Below are 27,481 nucleotides of genomic sequence, written 5' to 3'. Positions count from 1 at the left end.
CTCCTGTATCCCTCAGGGAACACCCGCGTTTACAGAGCCGCCCGCTCGGGCCACAGCCACCCCTGAGTCCCCACGGACTCCTCCTAGGCGGGTGGCGTGTCCCCGGTTTACTCGCCAGGGTGCATACAGTGAAGTCGCAGGGCTGGGACTTGGTGCGCTCCGCGTGTGCCAGGGGCCGTGCCTTCGTCGTGGCTGCTGGCGGCCCCGGCGCACCCCTTCCTCCAGCGGCTCTTCCCCCCACCCCTCTGCCTGCCGCTTTGGCAGAACTCCCGGGGGCTGCGGTGTGGCGGTCTCAGGGCATTGGACTTCATTGGGAAACTTGCTTCCCGTGCACGTGCCGGCTTCTCTCCCAGTTAGTCTCCCTTGCCGGGCATGCTCCCTTGGCCTTCCCTAGGTGTCGGTGGCCCCAGCCTCGCCCGCACCCGTGGTCTTCTCTGGGCGCCACAGGTAGACAGAGGGCACCCGTGCTCCGCTCGCTTACCGTGTGGCTTCTGTCCTGTCCCCTGGCTCTCCTGGCCACCACCCACCCCATTGCCCAGGCCGGTCCACAGGCTGCTTCTCTGAAATCCAGAGGCTCGCCCGCTCCAGTGGAAGTCTAGGTGCCGCTTCCTAGGTGGTTCCCGTGTCCACCCCTTCTCCGTGCTCCACCGGCGTCCTCTCCAGCTGGCCTTCCTCGCTGCTGTGTTCCTTCCCACCCGCCCACTGCCGTCTTTGTGCCGACTGTCCAGCTTCCATCGTGCCTCATAAACGTCTGTTTAACTGATGGGCGCCGGGTGCCACGGCTCTGTGTGCACAGGCCTGATGGCGGTGAGGCTGTTCCCCGAGACTCACTCCTGCTCAGCCCAGGCTCAGCAGCCGTCGAGAGTGTTGTGAGCGGACGCCCAGCTCAGCGCTCTTTGCGGGCCCGGAGGCCCTCCTTGCCTCTGACGGGATTGCCAGCACTGCGCCTGGGCCTTGCTGAGTCTGGGCACCTGCCGAGCAGCTTCCCCACCTCTCCAGCACGCTGAGCAGATCTCCCAGGGCACCTTGTGCATCACGGTTTTCAAGTTTGGTTTCTTGCCTGTCCCCTCTTCCAGAATCTAAGCTCCTTGAGGGCAGTGATTATCTCTACGTTCCTGGTACCTAGCAAGCACCAAGCTCATGGCAGATTCAGGGTAAAGGCTGGGTGTCTGCTGTGAGGGGCGCTGCAGCGTGTTTGCTGGTGAGGAAGCCTATTAGGGGTTCCTGGTCCGTGGCCTGTGTCAGGGCCTCTCCCAGCCCCACAGCTATGTGCGTCACACATCTGCGGCCCCTTTTCCTGGCCCTGCCCCACCTTAGGAAGCTGTGGTCATTGGTTCTGAGTGTGACACACACTACCATAATTACTGGAAAATATAAGCTGTGTCATGGGGCGGCACGTCTTGCAAAACTAACCTGTTGTCTCGTGGTTTCCCCCAGCTGACGAATAAGAAGGCCGTCACTGGCGAGAACAGCTTCACGGACACCATGAGGCACGTGCTGTCGTCGCGACTGAGCATGCCCGACTGCCCCAACTGCAACTACAGGAGGAGGTGAGCCTGCGTGTGCGCGCAGCGGGCCTGCGGGACCCTCGCTGACCCCGCAGAGGGCCGGCACCGACCTCCAAAGAGCACGATCTGACCTCCTCTGTTGGCTGTCTCGGTAACTGTCCTTAATTCCCAATCAGATGTGCTTGCGACGACTGCAGCCTCTCGCACATCCTCACTTGTGGTATCATGGACCCCCCTGTCGCCGGCGACATCCACATTCACCAGCTGCCGCTCCAGGTGGACTCTGCTCCCGACTGCCTCTCTGAGATGCGCCCACCTAGCGTGTCATCGGCAAGCTCAGGGTCGGGTTCCAGCTCGCCCATTACAGTTCAGCAGCATCCCAGACTCATCCTCACAGACAACGGCTCTGCACCAACTTTGTAAGTCGTGACTTTGTCGTAAGGTTTCAGAAATTTAACTAATCCAATGATGAGAAATAGAGACGGTAATGTCTGCAGAAGTATGGATAGCATTATAGTGCTTTTCAAGAAAAAGGACCCTTCATTTTTCTAAAGAGCTTTTAAAACATGGAATCAGTAAGCCCAAACTCGGACACTGTTTCCTGACCTGCCTAAACGAAGGTGAATGAATAAATGCAGTAAGGCAAACAAACACACACATGTTGGTCTGCAGGGAAGTGTTTCCTGGCACCGGCCCGGCCCGCGCTCGTCGCATCACGGGTGGCCAGCCCGCTGCTCCTTCCGCCACCTCGTCAGCCCAGCGTCCGTGCTTGGTCCATGTCTTGCTAGGAACTCAGATGATCACTTTAGCAAGCGATTGAAAGGTTCTGTTCTCCGCGTCCCCACATTACCTAGAAGGGTGTTTTGCACAAGCGAGGTGGCTGTGCAGCTGTGGCCAGTTCACAGGGAGGGGAGGGGGCCCGTGTTTCTTCGGACTTGCGGCCGTGTCTCGTGTTGAGGCTACCTGCTCTAGCTTCTGGGCAGGCTGCACGCGGGTGTATGTTTTTATTTAAGAAATAAAACATGCCTTCTGCATGTCACAGCATGTGTGGGTGCCGGGAGCCCTGCGGAGGTGACCGGCCCCCCGGCCATGGCTCCCAGTGGAGGGATGGTGCCCCGCATTTCTCAGACTTCTCGCTTCCCCCGTCTGGATTTCGCATGGTGACTCTGAGGCTTTCCTTCGGAGTCTTTCAGTTCTCAATATGGGTTTGGTCTCAAACACGAAGTAATTGTAAAGGGCTTGGCCTGAACTCTGTGACTCCTTTCACTGAACTCAAGGTGCTTCATAGCCGCAGAAGCCCTGTGCTCTCGGAGCCGGTGCAGAGTGTTGAGGGCTTCACAGCTAGCTGCCAGCTAGCTCATCACAGGAGCGTCCCGCAGTTCAGCGTGTGTAGTCAAATAAAAACTTACATTGGAAGAGTTCGCCCCGCTCCTGCGTCCTGGCAGCTGGCGCCAGCCGTGGCCTCCCACGCTGTGTTGAGTGGCAGAGCTGGGGCCACGCGTGGATGCGCTGGGCATCTGGCCGCCAGCACCTTGTGATCCGTGTCTTCCCAGGAGACACTGTGATCCGAGGACCTCCATGTGGCCGCTGGTTCGTGTTGTCTCTCGTGGTGCAGCTTCTAAGTTGGTGAAATAGAAGCGTGGCGGTTTAGTCGCTGGGCTGCAGTGCTGTCTGGAGTTCACGGGTTCTGGGGTCGCCTCCATCGCATGGCGCACGTGCTTTAGTTCCTTCATTCCTGCACCTTGGCTTCCTCCTCTGGGTCGTGGCGATGCTGACACCTCGGGAGTGGGTGTGGGTGCAGCCCAGGGCAAAGCCTGCTGCTACCGCAGGTGCAGTGGGCCCCCGGGAGGCCCGCTGGGCACTGTCCGTGCTTGCTGTGATGAGCTCCGGATGATAGCACGTTGTAGCACGTCGACTCTTGTTTTCCTAAAAGTGGAAAAGAACCTGAGTTTGGCAATTGTGGACACTCTTCCCTAAAGCCAGAAGGTCTCCATAGGATTGTTCCTTCTGGAGGCCATTGAGTGTTGAGGCTCAAGGCGGACATGGTGGCATGTTTACGTGGACCCGTGGGGCGTCCATTTACAGTCATGCCTTGAACCATGCACGCTGAGCCAGGAACTCTGCGCCAGCTCTTTTCATGTACCAGAAAGTCATACATTTTAAGTGGTCTTCATAGGCTCCAGCCTTGAAGTCTTCTTACTTTTTTTTGGTAGATATTGCATTTGCCCATCGCTTGGATGTCTTGCTAAAGCTGATAATTAAGATTATGACTGGACTTGGCCACAGCTGGCCTTGTAGTGAAAAATCTTGTAGTATTTTGTCACATAAGTGCCTTTAATGTTTTGTTCAGCTGGCTGTGTCTGAAATTTTGGCGGTTATAAAAACAAACGCTAAAGACCTACGGTTGTTCTCCGTACCCCTTTAATTATAATCAAAAATTGTGTCTGCTTGGAAGTGGCAGAGAGAACAGTTGTACACCAGGGCACTTCAGCGTGAATAGATGTGTAACATCAATTAATCTGGTTAAGTTTTGTGGTTTCCTTAATGTTCCTCCCTTTGGAGTCTTGTTTTCCGTTCTTCCACATAGCGCAAATGGTAATCTCCCAGGCACTTCCTCTTGCGTTCAGGTTACTAGGAGGTGCTGAGGAGCAGGCGTGGCGCTCAGCGTAGCTGCCCTGTGAGCGAGAGCAGGGTCTGCTTGGCGGGCGGTGCGCTCGCCGTGCTCGCGGCCAGCGGCCTCGGGGTGACGTCTCTGCTTTCTCAGTTGTAGTGATGATGAAGATGTTGCACCGCTGTCAGCTAAATTTGCTGATATTTATCCGCTGAGTAACTATGATGATGCCGAGGTGGTGGCCAGCATGAATGGAATCCACGGTGAACTGAACGGTGGCGGGGAAAACATGGCCTTGAAGGATGAGGTATGGGCGTGCGTCTTCATAGTGACAGTAAGTGACATCAGACGGTGTCTGGTGTTTCAGCTTCCTCCACTCTTCTGTTTCGAAAAGTGTAAATTACAAGGGTTGTTTTTAAAGTCCCCTCAGGTAAGCAGTACCAGCAGTAGTTCTTCAGAGGCTGATGACGAGGAGGCAGACGGCGAAAGTAGTGGGGAGCCCCCGGGAGCCCCGAAGGAAGACACAGCTCTAGGAAACGGGAGCCCTGGGAAGGAGGAAAGTAAAGTGGACAGTCCACCCCCGTCTTACTCAACTCAGCAGGTATGATTTTATTTTTTCGAACTTTGTTTTGCCGGAGGTCTCTTTTCTGCCTCTAGTTTCTCTAAACATGAGCGTTATTGAATACAGAATTATTTTATTTCGAAAAACTTCTGAAGATTAGACCTGGAGAGAGTCGAGGCATACTTGCAAAATAAGCAAATGTGACTCGTACCCTCACTTTAATCTTGTTCCTCTTTCCTGAATCTGTAAGCAACATTATCTTGATTTTGCGGCACCACAGAGTAGCTCCAGATATTTAAGTGTTGTGGAGGTTTTTTGTCTGGGAAGCAAGGGAAGGGCTTTTTTTTAACAAAATGAAAGAGTGGAATGTTAAAATTTCAGAAAAGGTTGGTTTTGTAAGGGAGCTTTTTTTTCCCCGATAGGTATCTGTTTTTCTGTTAACCAAAGGTGCGGGTACCTTACCAGGCTATTATTTTTTCTTAGAGACTCAGAGTTTTATAATAGACGCTCAAGCAGTTTTTAAATGAAAGGAAGAACAAATGAAGGTCTATCTAGGCTGATTAAAACCATTTTAATAGGTGGTGTAAATCTGCAGGAAAGGACACTAGAAGGTATTACTACCCTGCGAAGTCTCGCTCCCACCTCCTTCCTCATCTACCGGCTCCAGCGCCTGCTCACCCCCAGCCCCTAGTCCCAATACGTAACCAGTTTTACTTATTTAAAAATAGGTCCTTCCAGTGTTTATTTATGCAAATATAAACATTCTTCGCCTTTTCATGAAAAAGGCTTATACTAATGCACACTCTGTTCTCTTCGCTGCCCAGCAATGTGTCCTGACCAGCTTCATCTGTACAGAGCTCACTTCCTCTTGCTCTGCTGCTGGTCTCTTTGTATTCCATCGTGTGGACGTGTCATAGTTTTGTTTTGTTTTCCTTTTTAGTCCCTGCTGATGGACATTTGTGTTTGCTTCCGTTTGTTTTCCCATCATAAACTATTCAGTGAGTAACCTTACATATCTGACATTTTATACGTAGGCAGTTCTGTCCCTAGGAGCGGTCACCAGGGGTGGCTTTACCGGGTCAGAGCGTGATGCCCTCCGCTACCCCTGGAAGAGTTTTGAACTCTTGCCAGTCTGATAGATGAGAAGTGGTAACCCCGTGAGGTTTCAGTTTTCATTCCATTTTTTATGGGCAAAGTTGAGCATTCTGTCATATATTTAAGGGCCGTTTGGGTTGCATTTCCTTCTCTATCTTGTTTTTGAGTTTAATAATTCTTTGTGGGGACTTCCCTGGTGGTCCAGTGGCTAAGACTCCACACTCCCAATGCAGGGGGCCCAGGTTCGATCCCTGGTCGGGGAACTAGATCCTGCGTGCCTCAACTAAGTGTCCACACGCTGCAACTAAAGATCCCGCATACCGAAACGAAGATCCTGCATGCCACAACTAAGACCCAGCACCTCCAAATGAATAAATATTTAAAAAAAAAAAATGAGTTCTTTATATATTGGTACAAGTCATTTATCAAGTATGTGATCTACAAATATTTTCTTTTGGTCTGTGGTGTGTCTTAGTTTTTTTATGGTGTTTTTTGAAAAGGAAAAGTTATTAATTTTCATGCATTCCAGTTTATAAATTTTTTCTTTTATGAATCATGCTTTTGAAGTCATATCCAAGAAAATTTTACCTAATACAAAACTCTCTTTTCCTCTATAATATTTATAATTTTAGCTCTTACTTAGGTCTGTGGTCCATTTGACTCAGTTTTGCTTATGGTCTGAGGTTAGGGTCCAAATTCATCTGTTTGCATATTTGGGTATCCAGTTGTCCCAGTACCATTTGTTGAAAGGGCCATCCTTTCCCCTGTTGAATTGCATTGGCTATTTGTTGCAAATCAATTGACTATAAATGTATGGGTTAATGTCTGTACTCAGTATCCTGTTCATTTGATCTCTGCGTCCTTAAACCCATATTCTACTTGACTGTTGCTTTATTGTAAGTTTGGAAATTGGGTAGGATCTGCCCTGCAGCTTGGTGGGCCTTTTTCAAAATTGTTTAGGCTTTTCAAAGTCCTTTGCATTTCCATATACATTTTATTTTTTATTTTATTTATTATTATTATTATTATTATTTTATTATGTGTTTTTGTTTTTGTTTTTTGCCATACTGCATGGCTTGTGGGATCTTAGTTCCCCGACCAGGGATTGAACCTGGGCCGCCACAGTGAAAGCACCGAGTCCTAACCCCTGAACCACCAGGGAATTCCCCGTATACATTTTAGGAACAATTTGTTACCTTCTACAAAAAGACCTGCTTGGATTTTGATAGAGGTTGCATTGAATTCTTGAATATTTGATAGAATTCATCAGCAAAATCCTCTGGGCCTAATCTTTTATTTGTGGGATGATAAGGATCAATTTTGGGAAAATACAATCTTAACAAAATTAAATCTGTCAGTCAGTGACCATGCTGTTTCCATTTATTTAGGTCATCTTTAATTTCTCTCAGCAGTTTTAAAAAATTTCTAGTCTGTGGTTCTTGAACATGTTTCTTAAATTTATTAAGTATTAGATGTCTTTTGATTCTATAGTAAAGGTGTTTTCTAATTTCGATTTTCAATTGATTGTTGGTAATATATAGAAATACAATAGATTCTTATATATTGATCTTGAATTCTGCAGCTTTGCTAATAAACTTGTTCTAGAAGGGTTGATGTTTTGTGGTTTTGTTTTTGGGTTTTTTTTTTTTTTGGGTAGATTACTTTGGACTTTATACATGCAAGATCATGTTGTCTGTGAATAAACAGTTTTACTTCTTCCTTTCCAATCTGGATTCTTTTAATTCCCTACTCTTGCCTCATTGAGCTAGCTAGAACCTCCAGTACAGTGTTGAATAGAAGTGGTACAAGCAGATGTCTTTGCTTATTCCCAGTCTTAGGGGGAAAGCATTCAGTCTTTGACCAGTAAAGTATGATGCTAGCTGTAGGTTTTTCGTAGATGTCCTTTGTCAAGTTGAGGAAATTCTGTTCTACTCCTAGTTTCTTGAGAGTTGTATCATGAACATGCATTGGGTTTTCCAGGTGCCTTCTCTGCATCTGTTGAGACGTCCGTGTGGTTTTCATCCTTTATTCTGTTACCGTGGTGTATCTCATCAAGTGATTTTCGTATATTAAACCAACCTTGTGTTCCTGGGATAAATTCCACTTGCTCATGGCATATAGTCCCTTTTTCATATGTTGCTTTATTTGTTATTTTGTTAGGGTTTTTGCATCTGTGCTAATAAAAGATACTGGTCTATAGTTGTCCATCCTTATGATGTCTTTGTCTGGCTTTGATATCAGGGTGATACCTGCCTCATAGAATGAGTTGGGAATTGTTTGTTCTGCCTATATTTTCTGAAGGAATTTGTCTAAGATTGAGGTTTCTTAAATATTTGATAGAATTCACAAGTGAAATCCCATGGGCCTGGTCTCTTTTTGTGGGAAATTTTGTAATTACTGATTCAAATTTTGTTTACTTACTACAGGTCTATTCAGATTTTCTGTTTCTTTTTGGGTTGAGTTTAATAACTTGTGTCTTTTTAGGAATTTATCCATTTCATCTAAGTTGTCTAATTTGATATGGTTGTTTATTATACTTTCTTTTAATTCTGTAGAGTCTGTAGTGATGTTAATTCCTGATTTGGGTAATTTTGTTTACTCCTTTTTAACCCCCTCAGTCAGTCTGGCTATAGGTTTGTCCATTTTTGTAAATAACCAATTTTTGGTTTTGTTACTTTTCTCTGTTTGTCTCTTTTCTCTTTCATTGATTTCTGTTCTGATCTCCATTATTTCTTTCTACATTCTTTGGGTTTGGTTTGTTCTGTTTCTAGCTTGTTGAATCTAAAGCTTAGATTACTGATTTTAGAGCTTCCAAATTTATTGAGACTTGTTTTATGGCCTAACGTGGTCTATCCTAGAGGTGCACTTGAAAATAATTTGTATTCTGCCCCTATTAGGTGGAGCGTCCTGTAAATGAAAGTTTGGTCAAGTTGACTGATAACGTTAGTCAAGTCTTCTATATCCTTACTGATTTTCTATCTAGTTCTGAAAATTTTTGAGAGAGACATATTGAAGTCTTCAAGTGTACCTTTTGGGTGGTCTATTCCTTTTTCAAATCTGCCAGTTTTTGATTCATGCATTTTGGGGCAGTGTTGTTGAATGTGTATCCATGTAATTATTGTTCTATCTCTCTAATATATTGGCCCTTTTGTCATTATGAACTGTTTCCCTGCTACTTATCTTAGACTATTTTGTCTAATAGTAATACTCCACCTGTCTTCAGAGTACTGTTATGTTATATATTTTTTCAGCTCTTAATTTCAGCTTGTGTCTTTGAGTCTAAAATTTGCCTTCCAGTCTTTTAGTTTGGTTTCATATTTTTATCCTGTCCATCAGTCCTTGCTTTTTGTTTGAAATGAGTCATTTACATTTAATGTAATTATTGATGATATTTACATTTACAATTTTGCTGGTTATTTCTATATGTCTCATGTTTTTGGTACCTCTGTCCCTCCTTTACTTCCTTTTTTCATATCAAAGAAAATTTTAGTGTACCATTTTAATTCTGCTATTGATTCTTGAGTTATGTTTTTTTGTTTGTTTGTTTGTTTTAAAGTTTAGTTTTTTAAGGAGTGTGGGGAGTTGGGAATAGGAAGAGCCCTGGGCAAGAAGGCTAGACTCCTTCTGTTCTTACCTAAAAGTTCTAGCAGATTTGCATGAATAAACGCTTCTCAATTTGTTTTTTTCCTTTGGTTGATTTCCAGAGCCTCAAAACGATTGCCTTTGACAATTGTGTTCAGTTTTACACTTGTTTTGAGGGAGAAGAGTCACCGACTGCTTCATTCCACCTTAGCCGGAAGTCCCGTCTCTGGTGCATTTTGAAGACTCTCTATGTAACCATCCGTTAAGCAGTGTGAGCCCGGCGGAGCATGGCACCGGTGGTCTTGTTGTCCTTGGTCCCAGCTCCCTCTCTCCACTCTGCCATCTTGCCAGTCCCCTTGCCCCTGCTCAGACAGGCGTGGGATGCAGATGGGTGTGTCTGCTGCCTCAGCAGACACCCAGCTGGGGTGAGGTGCGCACCCCTTCTCTTTCAGGTCTCTTCAGTCCCAGTCCTGGGGGCCCTCGTTTACCTCACAGGAGGGACCCGTCAACCTGGGGTGTCAGGACGGGCCCTGCTGCCTTTGCATCTGCTGTGTGACTGGCTCTAATTCAGTCCATACAATTCTTTGTTTCCCTAAATACTAAATGCTCATTTACTAAATACTTCTTTTTTCTTTCCCTTTAGGCAGAACAAGCTGCAAACACTTGTGAATGTCATGTCTGTAAACAAGAGGCGTCTGGATTGACGCCGTCGGCGGTGACCGCTGGAGCCCTTCCTCCCGGCCACCAGTTCCTGAGCCCCGAGAAGCCCACACACCCCGCTCTGCATCTTTACCCCCACATCCATGGACATGTGCCCTTGCACGCCGTCCCACACCTGCCTCGCCCTCTCATCCACCCCACCTTGTACACAGCGCCCCCCTTCACACACAGTAAGGTAAGTCAGGGCAGAAAGGGCTGGAAAGCTCACCCGTCACTCAGACCTTGAGGGGTACATGTTTAAACAAACGGAAATCCATAAATTGGCAGCTTGTGTAGGACAGCATCCACGCTTGATTGGAGGGTTTGTAAATGTTTCCTTTTACCGTAATACCTTAAACTCTTAGAATTTTGAACCTTTACACTTGTAAAAACCATCATGAAAATCATGGTTTATTCCTCCAGAATTAACTAGTACGTGAAGAGTTTTTCAGATGGTGCCGGAGTGACAGGTTGTGCTCGGGGACCTTCCACATAGGGCTTCTCCCCACCCAGAGAGCAGATCAGTTCTCTACCCACAGCTTTTCAAGGCCTGGCTCTTTTTCTCAGTGTGGTGGGTAAAATAATTTGAATGTGACATGAGTCCTCTGACACTGGCTGGGCTCTACAGGGTCTAAAATGACTGTCCTCTAAGCACGAGACTGAGGACTTTTATGTAGAAAGGAACAAGCTTGGAGGAGGGACCCTGGGTGCCATGCGGTGGAAGCCCGCATGCCAGCAGGTGAGTGGGAGGGGCTGGGGGCAGACCGGGAGGCCTGGCCAGGAGAGTAGTGAGGGGCTGGGAAAGTGTGATTTGCGTGCATTTCTTCTCCGAGAACCTCAGGTTTATGTTTAGCATCTTAGACTTTGCAGTGAGATTTTCAGGTTAGTTTCGTTCTTTGTGCCTCTCTAGCTATTTTGAACTTACCTTTATTGACTCTTATCATGAAATTTTAGTTTTTGGTCACTTATTCTGCCTCGTGTTATTAGTTCTAGTCAGTCAAAAGTAGAATTTTCCCCAAACTCTACTGATAACGTTACTTAAAGCAATGATTCTCCACTGGGAGAGAAAGGGAGGACGTGGTCTGGAAGGGGCTTTCTCAAGAAGGCCACACGTTGCCATAGCTGGGGAGTGGCACAGGCGAGAGATTATAACCACTGGTTTATAACAGAGTGTAATCAGCTTGTCATGTTCTCTTACGATAAGTGCTTGGTGACCACTCACATTTATGCTTAAATTTTATTAGATTGAATTGCTCAATTTGAACACTTAATGACACCTTTGTTAATCGGGTCGTTTTAAGTAGCATTATTCAGGTATGTATTCAAGGCCAGGCTATTTTCATGGTTTGCCCGATCCACAGCCCTTGCCCTCTGGGTGAACGTATGAGTTCGGGAAGCTGTTGGCTCCCTGTTCTTACCTGAATAGAGCTCCAGTTTCTAGTCCCTAGGGAACCACCCAGAGAAAAGGGTATAGAATGGTCTCTCATACTTTCTTGCTGGTGGAAGCTGTTCAAGAATTAGTTCCTAAAAATCTTCAAGTAAAGTAGTGAAGTTGATTATTCCCAAAGGCTATTGGGACCTCTAGTTAAAACTGATCTTTTCCCCCTGAATTTTGGCCTTTTCTTGGGACGTTATAAGTAGTCTATAGAAGGATAAAGGGGAAGGAGAACATTTCGGGGGAGCATCATCTGTATCGAAATCTATTTATTTGATACCCATTAAACTGTAATCCAGTAGATAGACGTGAAAGATTCGTGGCTGGAAAGGCAAATATGGAGGACAAGCTGTTAAGCTGTATTTCAGCCACATTAGTATTAACGTCAAGAGTATTCAAATACGTTTAAAATACACTAGTTGGATGCCATTTTTATTTGGAAAAATGAGATGCATTTGACAGAATACTTCATTGGTACCTGGTATAAAAATGTTTGCTTTTCTAAACAATCTTACGTTGTCACTTAACCAGGTTTTGCAAAGTTGGTTTGTGTTATTGGAGTTCGTTTGACTTTCTTGAGTACTGTGGCTGCGTCTGTACCTAAACGCATCGTGTGTTCCCAGCCCCGCAGGAGATGGCAGAGAAGAAATGCGCTGTCTTAGGAGGACACAGACTCATCCTCAGCTCCGTCAGGGCGGGTTTCTCAGAGAGGCCAGCGCCATTCAGCGTGATGGTCCACACGCAGCTGGGAGGAGGGAGGCGGGGCTGAGCGTGGCGGGCAGCTGTCCCCACGGAAGCTCTTCTGACCTGCTGGTGCTTCTGTGTTGTCAGGGCCTTTAGAAATTTCTGCTCTGCTTAAACGACAGTTGTCGCCTTGAAGACTTTATGTCACTGTAGTTGTAATTCTTTTAATTCATACTTTTGCCATCGTGGGTAAATATATTTAGGACCTAAAATGCTTGGAATGAGCACTGGTAAAATTTTATTTTCTTGAAATTAGAAAAACTTGAAGACTATTTCTGTTTTCAGATGTCTTCGTACCAATGATACATTTCATTTGTATGTTCAGATGTGTTATTTGAAAGTTAAAAGTAGTTGCAGGAGGTAAATATAGTGATGAAATACTAGAGAAAAAAATTAAAGCTGTAAGTGATAGGGAATTTAATTTCCAAATATTTGGGAATTCTCTAGCTATCTTTCTGTTACTGATTTCTACTTTAATTAAATTCTGGTCTGAGAGCATACACTGTATTTCTGTTCTTTCGAATTTGTTAAAGTGTGCTTTGTGGCCCAGAATGTGGTCTCTCTTGGTGAATGCTCCATGTTCCTTAAGAGGAATGCATAATCTGCTGTTTTTGGATGAAGTAGCAGTTGATTGATGGTGCCGTTGAGTTCAGGTGTGTCCTTACTGATCCCTCCCTGCTGGATCTCCCCGTTTCTGATGGGGGAAGGTTGAGGTCTGCAGCTATAATAGTGGATCCACCTGTTTCTCCTGGCAGCTCTGTCAGGCTTTGCCTCATGTAGTTTGATGCTCTGTTGTTAGGTGCTTACGTGTTCAGGATTGTTACGTGTCCTTGGAGAGCCGACCCTTTGTTATTAAGCAGTGGCCCTCTTCATCGCTGAGAACGCGCCTTGCTCTGCAGTCGGCTCCGCCCGCGGCTAGGGTAGCTCCACCAGCTCTCGATGAGTGTTCCGTGGTGTGTCTCTCCCCACCCACCACTTACATACAGTAGGTTTCTGGTAGACAGGTATCCTTGGATCTTGGGGTTTTTGGGAGGGGGGAAGGTTCTTGTTGTTTAATATACTCTGATAATCTCTGTATTTTCATTGGTGTATTTAGACGATTCACTTTTAAAGTCGTTCTTTTATGTGTTTGGATTAATAGCAACCATGTTTGTGACTGTTTTCTATTTGTTATCAGAGGCTTCTTTTTCTGCCTTCTCCACTTTTAATTGAGCGTTTTCTGATTCCATTTTATCTCTTCTCTTAGCATATTAATTATGCCTTTTTTTCAATTTTAGCAGTTGTATTAGAACATACATTTTAACTAATCTAAGTCCCTGTTCAGATACCACTGTTCTGCTTTATATGTAGCATAGGTACTTTTTAACAGATTATTCCCAATTCCTCCCTCCCATCCCTTGTGACATTGCTGTCATTATTTTCATTTATCCATATATTAATCACCGAGTACACTGTTATTACTTCAAAGTTATTTTTTAGATCAATTAATAATAAGAAAAATAAGAGATTTTATTTTACTTGTATTTATTCCTTCTCCATTGCTCTCCCTTTCTTTATGTAGATCCAAATTTCTGACCTATATTATCTTCCTTCTGCCTGAAGAGAATCTTTTAACATTTCTTGCAGGGCAGGTCTGCTGGAGATGAGTTCCCTCAGTTTTTGTTTGTCTGAGGAAGTCATTATTTCTCCTTCCCTTTTGAAGGATAATTTCGCTGGATACAGAATTCTAGGTTGGTGGGTTTTTTTTTTCTTTGAACACTTAAAACAGTTAACTCCACTCTTCTTGCTTGCATGGTTTTCAATGAGATGTCCTCTGTGATTGCATTCCTCGTTCTGTAGGTGCAGGGGTTTCTCCCCCCGCCCAACCCCACCCGCTTAGGCTGCTTTCAAAAGTTTCTCGTTGTCTTTGGTTTTCTGCAGTTTGAATACGATACGCCCAGGTGTGGATTTTGCAGGTATCTATTCTATTTGGTGTCCTCCGAGCTGTGGATTTTGCAGGTATCTATTCTATTTGGTGTCCTCCGAGCTTCCTGGGTCTGTGGTTTGGTGTCTGTCGTGAGCCTGGGACGTTCTTGGCTGTCGCTCCTTCAGGTGTTTCTCCTGCCTGTTCTGCCTCTCCTTCCAGACTCCAGGCACCATATTGAAATGTCTTCTGAAATTGCCCCACAGCTCTTGGACATTTTGTTCTATTTTTTTGGTCATTGTTGGTGGTGATTTTTGGGGGGTTTTGTTTGTTCGTTTAAATTCTTGTTTCTCTTTGCATTTCAGTTTGAAAAGTTTCTCTTGACCTGTCTTGAAGCTCATTGATTCGTTTCTTGGCTGTGTCCAGTCTGCCGATTCTTAGTTTCTCTTACAGTGTTTTTTTATTTCTAGCATTTCTTTTTGATTCTTTCTTAGAATCTCTCTGCCCATGTTACCCATTTGTTCGTGCATGTTGTGTACCTTTCCCGTCAGAGCCCTCAGCATATGAGTAATTTTAAATTCCTGTCTGATGATTCTCAGCCATTTTATCTTGTTTGTATTCCCTCTTAACTGCTCTGCTGTCTCTCCCTGGACCTCTGGTTAGACCTTCTCATCCTGCACGTCATACCTGATGGTCTCTCCGTACCTGAAATGTGTCTCCTTGTCTCTCAGTGTGTTCTGAGAACTTTTTTTGGATCAGTCTTCCAGTTAAGTGGTTCTCTATAATTGGGTCTAACCTGCCCCTTAAGTTTGAGTTTTTAATCCCACCTGTAATTCTTATTTCTAAGCTTTAATTTATTTATTTTTCAAATATGTTAGAAACTTTTTATATTCTCTTGTTCCTTGATCACTTTTTCTTTCATCTTTCCTCTCTTTAAGCATTTTACACATAGCTATTCTGTGTTTGAATGAAACCTTGAGGATCTAAATCTGTTTTTATCATGAGATCATGTTTTGTTCAGCAGGTGCGGAATGGGGGTGCTTCCTCAAGAGAGGGTTCGCATTTGCTGGTGCAAAGGTGCCAGCAGGGAGCTGACCCCCTGGGACCCTCTAGCTCCCCTTGTCTCCAGCTCTCCTTCCTCCTGTGGGACCACACCCAGCCCCTCCTCACGGTGACGATGGCGCACACGTCCCCAGGGCAGCCATCCCTTCCCGCACCTCCACTGGGTCCTGTTTTTCTTGCCATGTTCTTGTCGGTTCTTTGTGGACCGTTTCCCTTGCTTTCTCCGTAGCTCAGCCCTTTGTTACAAAAGTGTTTGGTGCCGTTCATCTGGGACGTAGAGTGAAGTGTCCCCCCTCACTGGACCAAACCCGAGGAGGGAGAACTTACGGCCTTAGAGGTGAGCGCATGGGCCACACCTCCCGCCCCCAACACAGCAGGCTGCCCTGCTGTGCGTGACCCGGGAGCAGCGCTCGAGGCTTCCCACTTTAAGTCCTGTGTCTTTTCCATCTGGAGAACGTGTTATGAAGCAATTGCCCCATTAGGGAGGGCCTGGAACTGAAGGGGGACACACGTCTTGAAGTCTCCACGGGAGCATAAAGGTTATTTGGAAATGGTCAGTGAGTTCAGTGCATTGAGCGGAGCCTGGTGACGTGACTCCCCCGTGGCTGTGGGCCTGTGGACCTGTCGCCCCGTCACCGGGTTACTTGTGTACAACCACTGCAGAAGTGTCTCATAAACGTGGTACAAGTGTACGTTCATTTGGAATTCGAGGGAGAAAAATGCTGTGTGGAAAATAGGGACATAAATAGATTGCCATCTGGGGGTCATGTTGTGACCTGTGATCTGCGTTTCATTTCAGAGGCAGAGTTCAGTTCTTCTGACCCTACGAAACGGCGAAACAGAGGTGGGGCTTTGCCTCTTCTCCTCTGGCAGGAGCGCTGAAGAGCCTCTGAGCAGAGCGCGGGCAGAGGGGTCGTCACGCTCCTGTTCGCTGGCGTATAAGGGGACCCTCGTGTCTCGTGCTGGGCGTCCCGGCCTCCCCCGCCCACGCGCAGCGGCTCAGCCTCGTGCGCTCTCGGCGCCGTGCTCATGGCGTCTGGGGGGACATCTGGGTGTGAGACGGGCTGGGTCTGAGGTGCCTGCATAAACGCAGAGGCGTGCGTGCTGAGGGCATCAGTGTGTGTGTGTGTGTGTGTCGGAGCTTCCACTGAAAGCAAAATTTTGCTTTCCCGTGAGTCAGTTTTGTCTCAAAGAGGAGAACAATTGAGAACTTCTGTTAATTGACGCCATGTGGATTTGTATAAAGATTGAAATCAGTGTTCCAATTTAATAGCGTTATCCACATGTTGAGAGGCTTATTTTGTGCTTAAATCATTAGTGTTTTTACGGAGGCATGGCCCCGAAATGGTCTGGGTGACAGGTGCCTATTTTTTCCCTGAAGGAAACCCATAGCTATGGAAGTTAGTAGGCATCTTGTGCAGAAGCATTCATACAAATACAGCTTGCTTGTTACGGACCCCTGCTCCCTTTGTTCTCTACAGCTGGGCCTCCTGTTTTGAGTAGATGGGCTTCTGAAGAAGTGTGTGAATCAGATGTATAGAATCGCTAACTTATGTCTCCAATATAACAGTTCCATGGCTACATCCCCTTATTCCGCCAAGTTAAATTCTGCCCGACATTTATTGAACATCCAGTATGTGCCAGGCCCTGTGCTACATGCTAGAAAAATAAAAACCGGTTAGTCCCAGTCCTTGTTTTCAGAGACCTCGCAGTCTAAAGAGAAGACAAAAGCACAGTCAAATTTGAAAACTCAAAATACTATGACGCACCTTAATAGGAATTGTAGATGCGGAGTAGGAAAGTAACACTGAAGAAGGAGAACTGCCCGAGCCTGTGGGGTGGGTTTGCAGAGAGGTGATGCTCGGGTACCAGGAGTCCTGAAGGATGAGCAAAACCTCTCTGGAAAGACGCAGGCGGTGGCTCCCGGTGGTCAGCCAGGCTTTCCCCAGGAGGAAGGAGCTAGCAACGCTTGGCCGTGCCCGAGGGTCTCCGAAGTTCTTGAGTAGCTTCCGAGCCCTCAACGTGCTTCTGCTGTTCCAAGCTGCTTCTCAGAGCTTGACGTGGTGAGCGAGCGGCTGCTTCCCACCTGTCAGGTATGTCTGCCCTTAGCAGAAGGTCTTCAAGACTAAGAAACCTTCTTCCATTTGATCGTTAGTTTTCATCCGTCCCTTCTCAGCAAAGCAGCTCTTAGTTTGTCACTTCTTTGTGGAAACTGACATCTGTTGAAATACAGGCTTCTTGTCCTCGCCCTTTGCCCCTGGGGCGACTCCACCAGGACAGCTGGTCCAGGCTTCTGCTTTGGTCCTGGGTGTCCAGTCCAGCCCCATTTCTTCCCACTTTCAAATCCTGAGTCCGCTCCAGCCTCACCCTCCGCCTTTGTCTCTCTGAGCCCCTTGAGGGTCAGCGGGTGCGCTAAGCTGCTCAGCGGCCCGAGCTGAGGGAGGGAAGCGGGGGCAGCAGTGGGGCGGGGGGCTGGCTCGTGTCTAGGGAGACCCACTTCAGCACTCAGGAAATGCCTCCTTTGGGCCCGGCCATACTCTAAACCCTTGACATGCACCGTCTGGCTTAATTCTTACCACGTCCCCTGGAGGTAGGTATTTCCAAATGACAGATGAGAAAACTAAAGCACAAAAAGATTGAGTAATTTGCCTGAGGTCACACAGCTAGTAAAGGTGCGAGCTGGCCCTGGACCCCTCAGACTGGGCGGCCCGGAACGTCCAGCTCCGTCACTGGCCACGCCTCCCAGGGGTGGAGCCAGAGGCAGCAGCTCTGACCTGAGCGCAGTCTCAGCTCAGACGTGGCCGGCCTGGAGCTCCCGAGCCTTCCCCTTCCTCCCCACCTGCCCTGCCAGCACTCCAGCCCTCCCCGGCCCCTTACTAACTGCTCTCCGCGTCATCCTTTCCCCTCTGGCTCCTTCACCAGGTTGCCACAGATCCATTTTTCTAATCAGCTGACCAGACCATCTCACCCTGCTGCGTAGAAACCTCTGTGGCTCCCCAGCCCCTTCAGGACAGAAGTCACACGGAGTTGTCTCTGCTGTGGCCCCTGCAGCCCGTCAGGTTGTGGCACACTTGTCCCGGGACATTGGCCATCCCTGTGCTCTGACCCTTCCCTTCAACCCTCTGCCCAGCCAGGCCCTCAGGGTTTCTTCCAGACCATCACCGCTCCTGGGAATCATCCCCAAACCCTCCCACTTGAGCTTACAGCACTCACTGCTCATTCCTGTGTCCTCAGGGACGTTGCCAGCACAGACCTGTAGCTCCTCTGCGTGGGCCTAGGCACACACCTGCAGAGGGAAGGCCGTGTGCTGCATCAGCGAGATGCTGGGGGCGGCGGGGCCAGGATCCAGGTGGCCCCGTCCCCTTGCAGCTTAACGTAATTTGAGGCAAGGCAGACGTTAAACCAGTAGGTTAAAGATAAGTCTTGAATTATGACTGTGGTAAGTGCTGAGAGGGAAAATTATGGACTTCAGTGTGTTTGATGGGACGGCCCACCGTGGTCTGGGTGCTGGGTGGTGAGAGCAAAGGCAGTGATGGCTTCTCCGAGGACGTGACATCTAGGCTGTGGCCAGTAGGATAAATGTAAGTCAGCAAGGTCTGAGCTGAGATTAGGACCTCCTAGAAAGTGGACACAGTGTGAGCCAAGTTGTGGGTCAAGAAGTAGCTTGGAGTTTGAGGACCAAGGAAAGACCCGTGTGTCCAGGGGCTTCGTGAGCAGGAAGGACGGGGGAGGCCAGCCACGTTCAGGACTTTGGGTTTTACATCAGAGCAGTGGGAGACCAGTGGCACAGCCGAAGGGCGGGAGTGACGCCCTCCTACTCACATTCCATGAGCCCACTCTGGCTGCGGTGGGGAAGACTGCTGGGGGTATGGGGGGCGGGGGCAGGGGGCTGTGAGATGGGGCCCAAGGCGGGGGAGGGCCCAGGACGTGTGCAGGGAGCAGCTGACGGCCAGTCACCCCATAAATGTGTGGACCCAGCGCCCTCCCTTGGCATCTTAAGACAAGGGTCTTCCCCTCCCCGCCCCGGGGAGGGTGGGTTTAGAGCTCAATATAGAATCCATCTTTTCTTCACACTTACACTGCACTTTGTCCAAGTGTGAGGGAACAGTGTAAGAGCTGACCATTTTAATGAGTGATTCCAAAGTTGACTTTGCGGCGAGCAGGGGCTACTCTTCGTTGCGGTGCGTGGTGATTTTTAAAATGTCAGATGAGAATAAGCCACAGGAACAGATCTCATGCAAATGGGCCTCATTTAAAATGAGACTAGGGGGCTTCCCTGGTGGCGCAGTGGTTAAGAATCCGCCTGCCAACGCAGGGGACACGGGTTCAAGCCCTGGCCCGGGAAGATCCCACATGCTGCGGAGCAACTAAGCCCGTGCGCCACAACTACTGAGCCCGCTCTAGAGCCCGCAAGCCACAACTACTGAAGCCCGCATGCCTAGAGCCTGTGCTCCGCAACAAGAGAAGCCACCGCAGTGACAAGCCCGCGCACTGCAACGAAGAGTAGCCCCTGCTCGCCGCAACTAGAGAAAGCCCGTGCGCAGCAACGAAGACCCAACGCAGCCAAAAATAAAAACAAATAAATAAATAAATTTATTTAAAAAAAAAAAAATGAAATGTGACTAGGGAGGAATGTTAGAAGTCACTGAGTTGTCTAAAGTTTGTCTGATATATTCCTTGAGCATCAGTTGCTTTTAAAATCTACATCTGGTTCAAATTTGCCCCGTCACGTACAGCCTCGTAAATAACCAAGTAAGCCTCTGCGAGATGTGCTCCCCGGGACACCTGTTCACGGCAGGCGTATCCCACAAGGTTTCAGTAATGACTTGTCTGTTTGTAGTTTAACTACTTAGGTAAATAGTATATTAATTTTGATATATGATTAGAACATTTTTTTTTGTAGGCTTTACCGCCAGCACCTGTTCAGAATCACACAAATAAACATCAGGTATTCAATGCATCTCTTCAAGACCATATTTATCCGAGCTGTTTTGGGAATACTCCAGAGTGGAATAGTTCTAAATTTATAAGTCTTTGGGGATCAGAAGTGATGAATGATAAGAACTGGAATCCTGGCACTTTCTTGCCAGATACAATTTCTGGTAAGGAACTCATTAAAACTTTCTTAAAGTCTAAAATGATCTGTGCTGAGTGGATTGCCCTCTCTGTTGCTGCAGTTCCCCAGCAGGGACCCGGGCTGCTGCTTCCCCTCACCTCCACCTCTGGCAGGAGGCCCCTTGGCCCCATCAGGCTGTTCCACCCACCCATGTCTGCCGCCAGGAGCGGAGCAAGGCTCTGGGCTTGGCGGCCCATTGCCGGCACAGGAGCCGGACGGGCCTCGGACACTGGGTCTTTCCCGCCCCAGGGCTGCTGAGCGTCTTGGCTCCAGGGGGCAGTGTTGGGCCTTTGGTTCTCGAGCATTGGTGACCAGCAGACCTCGACCCGGTGCAGCAGGGTGGTGTGGCTTGAATGCTATGACTCACGTTCCTTTTCTCTCTTTCTGCACTGACCCTACATGGGACCTGTCCCCTCTAACAAGCACCTTCCTCCTTGCGGCCTCAACTGCTGAGGTGCAGCTGTTTCTTCAGTGGCAGGGCAGGGCACGCCTGAAGAGGGGTTGGTACCTCTGCCTCATCTCTGTCTTCACGTGGTCAGAGCCCCTGGTGGTCCCACACCCCCGCCCCTGCATGTGCTGAGAACAGCAAGCTAGACTTGACATCTGGTCTGTGCTTAGAAAGGGTTTCTAACTGTGTGACCTTGGGCAAGTTGCTTAGCCTCTCTGAGCCTCAGTTTCTTCATCTTCAGGATAGGAATGATAGTACTAAGCTCAGAAAGTAGTTTTAAGACATTCAATAAGTTTTGGAAAGCACCTAGCACAGGAATTGGCACATAGTAGGTGCTCAATAAATTTTTCTTCTAAGATGAAAGCTAGTTGACTAGTGTCATCCCATTGGAATACTAACTTCAGTAGCAGCCCCAGTGTTCATAGTTTAGTCAGCAGATGTCCTTTAGGTTTTAGCTAAATGCTCTTTCTTTTAGAAGCCTTAATTTTCCCATTCTTCTCTGAAGGGAATGACATATTAGGGCCAACACTCTCAGAAACAAGACCTGAAGCTCTTCCACCTCCATCTAGCAATGAAACGCCTGCAGTTCCGGATAGTAAAGAGAAAAAAAATGCCGCGAAAAAGAAATGTTTGTACAATTTCCAAGATGCTTTTATGGAAGCAAACAAAGTTGTGATGGCCACGTCGTCAGCCACCTCCTCCGTGTCCTGCACGGCCACCACGGTGCAGTCGAGCAACAGCCAGTTCAGAGTGTCGTCCAAGAGACCGCCCTCCCTAGGTAAGGCCCACCAGCTCGCAGGGACCCTCGGGGTTGGCGCTACACATTCGCTCCTTCTTCCTCAGCATCTCCGTAATTCCCTTTCACTCGGCCTGGCCAGAGATGTCAGTGTAATTAACACCTAAGAATGCTCATGCACAAAGAGCATGTCCTCTAGGACTCTGATGAGAATTTTACTGTCACACTGACACTCTCCAGGGCTTTGCCACACGGTGTCCTGCCTTTCCTCTCTGCGCTTCTTGTTCTGTGGTAGGAAGAGGTCGTTGCTTTCTGAACACGTGGAGGAATTTTTAGGCATCTGAAAGTGGAAGCCTCATGGAGAGTCAGCTGGTGGGGCTGCTGACCAGCCCGAGATGCAGCCCCTGCTGCCGTGCAGATCACTGGTGTGGAGGTGGTGTCGCTGTCACACTCTGATCTGAGCGTAGTGAAGAGGGGACTTGAAAGCAAGGGGGCAGTCAGAGACCAGTGGCAAATGTCAGAGGGACACGGGAGCCAGATCAGAGAGGGAGGCCTCGCTAGCCAAAGTTAGGACTGTTTGAGCATTGGAAAGAATAAGGGAACTGATTGTAGCACGCAACTAAAGTCGAGAATCCTTCGGGAGGCTCAGAAGAGGGAGTCGGGTGGGAAGCTGTCTGGGTAGAAGCCTGCTGCTGACTGCGTGTGCAAGACCGATACAGACAGAAGGCCACTCTGCAGCCAGCCGGTGACAGGGGGCCCAGGTGAGCGTCCTCATGGGCGTTAGGACGTTGGATCTCAGTTTGGGGAATGCAGTAGTGCCGGTGTCTGGGAGCAGCACCCACAGGTGACTGGCAGGTTGCAAAGGGAAGCGAAGGTGCCGACTGCCTCCTGCACACCTGATCAGATGTAGGCTCACCGACAGGAGCAAACACGTTAGGTGCTTCCTGTGCGATCAGGTGGGAAGGTCCAACGTAACCTCTGCAGGATTCGTGCGTAGAATATTTCAGCTAAATCAGACATGAGACAGTAAATCCAGAATTGTGGACAGCTGGCCTCAACTCAAAAAATGTCAGCATTGTGGAAGGAAAAAAAGAAAGTTTAAAAGATGCTGGGTTGGAGGAAAAGCTGCAGAGGAGTGTGGGAGAGGCCGGAAGTCTGGATGGGGTTGTACGTGAGATGAGAATGTCACCTCGAGGTTAATTGTCTGTAGTTGGCGCTGGTGTCGAGGTTTTACGGCAAAGCATGCATGTTCTCAGGAGTCCGGGCTGGAATGTTTAGGAGTGAGTGCAGCTTGCTTCCACATGTTAAGCCACCAATAAAGTTGTGTGTGTGTGTGTGTGTGTGTGTGTGGAAAAAAAAAAAGTGTTAACTTAGAGAAGCCTGAACGTCTGCCTGACCTTGGCCACTGGCAGTGACTCTGGCATCTCTGAACGCAGGTGACGTCTTTCACGGCATCAACAAGGAGGACCACAGGCACGGGGTGCCGGCGGCCCCGAGGAACAGCCCCACAGGCCTGGTGCCGCTTCCCGCCCTCCCTCCCGCCGCCCTCTCTCCAGCCTCCGCGCCTCACCTTGCCGGTCTCGCAGCCCCGTCCTTCCCCAAAACGGCCGCCACCTCTCCCGGGTTTGCGGATTCACGCAAGAGCTTCTGTCCTGCTCCCGTGGCCCCCACCACAGACGGCTCCGTCAGCGCGCCTCCCAGCGTCTGCAGGTGAGCCCGGGCCGGCGGGGGAGGCCGGCGCGCTTCAGAATGGGTGCCGTGCGACCTAACCACCTAACCCTGCAGGACCGCCCGAGACACTCCGGCGCCTGGGGCCTCGCAGCTCACCAGCCGGGGACCGGCAGCGGGGAGGGGCGGGCTCCGGTCTCGGCCGGTTCTGCAGAGCCCAGGGCCACTGTGGGTCTGTGCGCAGACCGCTGGCAACGGCAGGGGGGCCCGTGGGTGTTTTGAAATCACGTTTGTTACACGCTGAGCAAAGAACAATGCAACGGACGGACGCTCGACAGCTTTCTTTAAAAAGTCAGTGTTCGTTACCTTTGAACTTGCCGCCACTCCCCCGCCCTGACATCCCCCAGGATGAAATGGTGGCGGGAGGGACAGTGGAGAGGCCGTGTGTGTGCACCTGAGAAGCCCCTCTACGTGTTCCCGCCGGCCTGCGCCTGCCCCACCTGCTTGGCCCCTGGGTCGTGCAGGCCCCGCGCCTCGTTGGCGAGGGCAGGCTGGTCGGAAAGAACAGCCTCGGCCACCGCTCGCCATGCTCGCGCCCCTTGAGGGGCAGGCTGCTTGCTGACGGGCCCTGCGCGGTTTTGCAGCGACCCCGACTGTGAAGGGCATCGCTGCGAGAACGGCGTCTATGACCCGCAGCAGGACGACGGGGACGAGACCGCGGACGAGGACAGCTGCTCCGAGCACAGCTCCAGCACCTCCACCTCCACCAACCAGAAGGAGGGCAAGTACTGTGACTGCTGCTACTGCGAGTTCTTCGGGCACGGCGGGGTAAGCGCCTGGGCCGCTCCCCTGCCGGAGGGCCTCCGGGGGGAGGGGCAGGTGCCCGAGAGCGCACTTAAGTGCGCAACATTAGTGTTTCGCCATGGATGTTTGTAAATTGCGTGTTTAAATTAGAGTTGTAAAATGTGCAAACTCCTTTGCAAGAATAACGTACCAGGTTGAATTCAGGGTATGGTTACACTGTGTGTAAAGCGTTATTTGCGAGCATAATTAAAATCAAGATACGGTCTAAAACAGTGGTTCCACTTCTAGGTTGTAGTTGTCGTAAAGAAACAATGACACGTGTTTGCCCACAGTTAGTTTTGAGTATTTCATCTCTGCATTTTTGCATTTGATTGTGATTTTTAAAACAGTTGATGAGATAGGACCTGCTAACTACCCAGGCGTGGGAATTGTTGAGTCCAACAATGGACAGCCTGTACAGGCGGATTCCTCTTGCTCGACTGCACAGTACATTGAGACACATCCATAGTGTGTGGTGTCCCAGGACAGTCATTTCATCCATACAAGCAAGTGTCAGCCATGGTGTCTGGGGGTGGGTGGTGGGAAGAGCAGGGGCTGGGAGTTGTTCTTTTTCTGCTTTAGTCCTCTCCGCATTTCCTAAACTCATGCAGGTGTTTTTAGTAGTCAGTGAGAAGTCTTTTCAGCACTGAAAAGGAAACCGGCGAGGGGATGAAAAAATACTATAAACACATCTATTGACGCGAGAAGGTAGTCACACCGTATTACATAAAAAGTAGATCAATTACAGCATGTATAATAGTTTCTTTTTTAGTTTAAAAACAACCATTTGTGTACATAGTTGTACATCCTCTGCCAGATTTTTTTGTGAATAGGTAAAGCTTGAAGGTCAGTGCCAAAATACTACCTTTGAAAGGTAATTGGTGATGAAAGGTTTTTCTTCTTCTCGCCATTTGTTTCTTTTATTTAGTTACTTTTCCTGATGAACGTGTGTTACTTGAGCAATAAAAATTTCACTTTTAATGCTATGATCTGAAATTCGGTATATTCAAAATCATTAAAACTTGCGTTTCGTCATGTTTTCGTTTGTCTTAGCCTCCAGCTGCGCCAACAAGTAGAAATTATGCAGAAATGAGGGAAAAGCTTCGTTTACGGCTGACCAAGAGGAAAGAAGAGCAACCTAAGAAAACGGATCAGCTCTCAGAAAGGGAGAGTGTGGTTGACCATCGAAGGGTGGAAGACTTGCTCCAGTTTATAAACAGCTCGGAGACCAAACCCGTGAGCAGCACCCGGGCCGCCAAGCGTGCACGGCATAAGCAGAGAAAGGTAAACAGAAGGTCTGCACCAGGCGGCCTCCCGGGGGGGCCTCTGAGCTCGGGGCTGGGCGACAGGCTCCCAGTGTTGCTTCAAGAGCCCCTGACTGCCCCTGCCAGCCTGAACTGGACGCTGCTTCAAGACCCAGGTTGTATTTTCAGGCCGTGGAGCCCCCTCCTGTGCCAGGGGTTTGTTAATGGCTCTAAAACAGGCCTCCGGTTCTTGCGCTGGCCAGCGTCAGGGCTGCAGCAGCCCCTCCGCCTCTTGTCTGTCGAAGGAACTTCTTCCCCAGGAAAGCAGAGGAAGCAGCCCTGGCTGTCGAGGGCGGGGCGCTGTGGGCTTCTGGAGACTGGGGCTAAAGAAGCGCCTTTGACCCGAGGCTGGTACAGGGCCCTGGGCGGCCCCGCTGACAGAGGAGGATCAGGCGGTACCGCTCCAAGGAGGGCCTGCCCGTGGCAGTGATGTCGAGAGTCAGGCGGCCCCCTCACCGTTAGGGCGGGGGCTGCCACAAAAGCAAGTAGCTGCCGAGACTGGCCAGGCTGGCCCAGTGGTGAGCTGCGGCCGGACCTGAGTGCGGTCTCAACGCGTGAGCGTGACGCGCAGAAGAAATTGTATCCGTTACTTCCTGCGACGTTGAAAGTGATGGGAACGGCATCTCCTCTAGGGTTTCCTCCCCACCGCCAGTTCTTTTGGAGGTTCTTCCCGGTTTCAGCCTCCTGAAGGTGTCAGGCTCCACGAGCCTGCCTCAGCAGGCAGGTGTGGGCTGTGCCCAGAGGGGACTCGTCAGGGCCACAGGGTTCTGACCGTAGGATGGGTTGCTTTGGGAGGGCGTGAGGCCCCTGTGAAGGAGGAGACATGCCCACAATGGACCCAGGGTCAGGCCACTTGTCGTGTGGTGTTGCTTCCAGCTTAGTTGCCGTGACTCTTAAGGTAGCTGTGATTGAACTGAGTGGATTCACTGCCGCTGTTGTACCCACCCCCGGTCCCGAGATAGGTCTGGATTGGCCACAGGTCGAATTAGGGGGCTTGGAGGGAGCGGCCTGCTTCTGCCCCAGACGTAGTGTGGGGAGAAGGTGTGTTCTCCACCCAGGGGTGTTTCAGCGCCCGGGGTCCCAGGCGGTCCGAGGCCCTGGGGGCTCGCCACTGGGCTTCGTCGGAAGCCTTTGCACTGGCTCAGGTGCTCTCAGGGCTGCCCCCACCCGGACGCCTGTGCTCTGTCCTTGCGGGCGGCCTGGACCCAGAGCATCCTGCAGGCGCGCCCCAGGTCGTCCTCGGCGCCCGCGCCCGCCCGTCGTGCGCCCTGCCGAGCGCCTCGTCTGCAGAGGGGCCCACAAAGCTGCCTTGCCTGTGCTTGGCCGGCCCGCTGTTGAAATGGAGGCAGCGCACGCCGGGCTTGGATCACTGTAGATTCTGTCCTGTGGCAGGTCGGGCCTGCAGACCGGAGGTCCTGGAGCGCCTGCGGGGGCCACTGCGGCAGACGCTGCGGGAGTTTGTCCGCCAGGTGCTGCCTCCAGCAGAGCTTTCCTTTCACAGATGGAGCAAGAATTTAAAATAATCTGTACATGAATTGTCAAGTTACATTTTTTTGAAACCTGTCATTGAATTTTTAACCTAATTTTATGTTTAAGTTATTTAGAAAAACAAGCAAGTTGTCTCTTAAAAATACTGCCTTCTGAAACATCACGAAAAATATTTAAATTCGGAAGGACCTTTACGTTTTCCCACGCAAAATGTTTTTTTCAAAGACTCTTACGAGCCTGAGCCTTACTGGAGCCCAGTGGTGGAGGAGCCGTTCTCCTTACTCTTCCTGGGTGTTTGTTTGTTTCCTTTTTATTAGTATTTATTTATTTATTTATTTATTTGGCTGCCCCAGGTCTTAGTTGCGGTGCGTGGGATTTAGTTCCCTGACTGGGGATCGAACTCCGGCCCCCTGCATTGGGAGCGCGGAGTCTTAACCACTGGACCGCCAGGGAAATCCCTCGTTTGTTTTCTAATCGGAAGGAATCTTTTCCATTTATGCTCCTGGAATGTGTGTCACTAAAAAAATACAATCTTCGCTTGAGTTGAAAATTAATTTCCTGCCAGTTGGACAGCAGAAATAACCATTGTCTATTTGCCACGTCATGTTGAACATTTTAGGAAGTCATTTGCTCTATCACACTAGTGAAAGTATATTGGGAATTTTACCTGCTAGGGT

General features: G+C 49.1%; 1 protein-coding gene across 3 annotated transcripts in view; it reads left to right on the top strand.

Annotated features, from left to right (window-relative positions):
• The window catches only part of FAM193A (family with sequence similarity 193 member A), a 173,475-nt gene that overhangs the window by 123,775 nt on the left and 22,219 nt on the right, over positions 1–27,481 (top strand). For all 3 annotated transcript variants that reach the window (XM_059923728.1, XM_059923727.1, XM_059923729.1), the window contains 10 exons: positions 1,438–1,550; positions 1,685–1,927; positions 4,273–4,426; positions 4,541–4,720; positions 10,002–10,253; positions 20,105–20,303; positions 21,271–21,543; positions 22,938–23,211; positions 23,814–23,997; positions 25,066–25,296. In XM_059923728.1, the coding sequence (XP_059779711.1) occupies positions 1,438–1,550; positions 1,685–1,927; positions 4,273–4,426; positions 4,541–4,720; positions 10,002–10,253; positions 20,105–20,303; positions 21,271–21,543; positions 22,938–23,211; positions 23,814–23,997; positions 25,066–25,296 (2,103 nt within the window). The remainder of the gene's footprint in view (positions 1–1,437; positions 1,551–1,684; positions 1,928–4,272; positions 4,427–4,540; positions 4,721–10,001; positions 10,254–20,104; positions 20,304–21,270; positions 21,544–22,937; positions 23,212–23,813; positions 23,998–25,065; positions 25,297–27,481) is intronic.

This window comes from Balaenoptera ricei, chromosome 5, assembly GCF_028023285.1.
Source record: "Balaenoptera ricei isolate mBalRic1 chromosome 5, mBalRic1.hap2, whole genome shotgun sequence".
Taxonomy (NCBI): Eukaryota; Metazoa; Chordata; class Mammalia; order Artiodactyla; family Balaenopteridae; genus Balaenoptera; species Balaenoptera ricei.
Note: the sequence above shows the minus strand (reverse complement) of the source record. Positions and strands in the feature narration are given on the sequence as shown.